This window comes from Merops nubicus, unplaced genomic scaffold, assembly GCF_000691845.1.
Source record: "Merops nubicus isolate BGI_N331 unplaced genomic scaffold, ASM69184v1 scaffold26118, whole genome shotgun sequence".
Taxonomy (NCBI): domain Eukaryota; kingdom Metazoa; phylum Chordata; class Aves; order Coraciiformes; family Meropidae; genus Merops; species Merops nubicus.
Window position 1 is genome coordinate 2,211 of NW_008625499.1, and position 1,461 is coordinate 3,671.

General features: G+C 63.8%; 1 protein-coding gene across 1 annotated transcript in view; it reads right to left on the minus strand.

Moving 5' to 3' along the window:
- The window catches only part of COL10A1 (collagen, type X, alpha 1), a gene marked incomplete at both ends in the record, with an annotated part of 7,404 nt that overhangs the window by 1,617 nt on the left and 4,326 nt on the right, over positions 1-1,461 (minus strand). Inside the window, 6 exons of the mRNA XM_008945707.1 lie at positions 184-228; positions 366-419; positions 680-733; positions 945-998; positions 1,168-1,221; positions 1,301-1,394. Of these exons, the coding sequence (XP_008943955.1) occupies positions 184-228; positions 366-419; positions 680-733; positions 945-998; positions 1,168-1,221; positions 1,301-1,394 (355 nt within the window). The remainder of the gene's footprint in view (positions 1-183; positions 229-365; positions 420-679; positions 734-944; positions 999-1,167; positions 1,222-1,300; positions 1,395-1,461) is intronic.

The following is a 1,461-nucleotide window of genomic DNA, read 5'->3' on the forward strand; positions in this document are numbered from 1 at the left end:
CCGTGCGCCCCCGGCCACCCGCTGCACCCTGCCAAGAGGAGACAGAGGTGACTCGGGGACAGGGATGGGACAGCACAGGGACAACCTGCGGGCTCAGGGATGGAGCCTGGAGGCTGCTGCAGTGCTGGGTGGGACGGGGTGGATGCTCAGGGCAGGAGGACACCGTGGTTGCCCCAGACCCACCTTGTCTCCTGGGCCACCTTTGCTTCCTGGCTGGCCCGGCAAGCCCTGTGGAAGCAGAGCTGGGATCAAACCCAGGGTGTGGCACAGCACCCTGCCACCCTGGCACCAGCCAGGGCTGGGGCCATCACCCCACGGGTAACGGGGTACCCCCTGGGCATGGGGTCCCACGCTCCTGTACTCACAGCTTGGCCCCGATGTCCCGGCGTGCCTGGGGGGCCGGCCTGTCCCACACTGCCCTGCCAGGGACAGAGAGAGATCCAGTGTGGTGGAGAGAGGAGCAGAAATGAGATAACCACGGGTGGGAGGAGGGACTCTTGGCCAAAGGGGGGCACTGCCCTTGACCCCATGGGGACAGCCACACTCCACCCGTCAGGAGATGCCACGTCCAGGGCTGGGACCTTATGCCACTTGCTGTCCCCGTTATTTCCATGAGCAGTGGCATGAGGAGCAGTGTGTGTCTGCTCCCTGCTGCCAGCAGCCCCCCACAGCAGCTCACCTTCACACCTGGGATCCCCGGGGTGCCATCCTTGCCATCGATGCCGGGGAGACCCTTTGAAAGGGGGAAGACCTCTGAGACGTACTGAAAGGCTCATGGTGGGTGCAGAAAAAGGCCAGGAAGGGACAGGAGAGCTCCAGCCCTGCACTGAGCCAGGGTGCAAGGACGTAGGATGGCCCCAAACAGGACAGAGAGGAACAGAGAACTTCTCCTTGCATGGGGCTCAGCCCTAGAAGTGGGCACGGGTGCCAGCAGCTGTACTCACATTCTCACCCTTGGGGCCAATGTCTCCTTGGGGACCCCTGATGCCACGGCCACCCTAGAACAGGAGAGAGCAAGTGTGATTTCAGATGGCCTCTTGGTGCAGGGGATGGAGCTGGAGAGGGAGGAGATGTCCAACGAGGCAGCCCAGGCAGAGCCCCTCTCTGTGCCAGGGAGTCAAGCTGGGGAAAACAGGGACTGGCATCGCACGGGGCACAATTACCTACCAGATCTCCCTTCTCACCGGGGTCCCCGGGTGGTCCCTTGGGGCCTTCCCTGCCCTGGAGGGGATAAGGATGGGGTCTGATCAGCCAAGTGAGGGGTCCCCCACCTGCCCCAGGGCCAAGGGAGGGCACTCACCAGCCGCCCGGCCGCTCCAATGGTCCCGACCATCCCCTTGTAACCAGCAGGACCCTGCAGTTCCTCCTCTCCCAACCTCAGCCCCCAGCCAGGTCTGACCCCAGCAGCAAGAGGCAGCATCCAGCTCCCCGAGATGGCCAAACAGCCACATTAGTGATGCT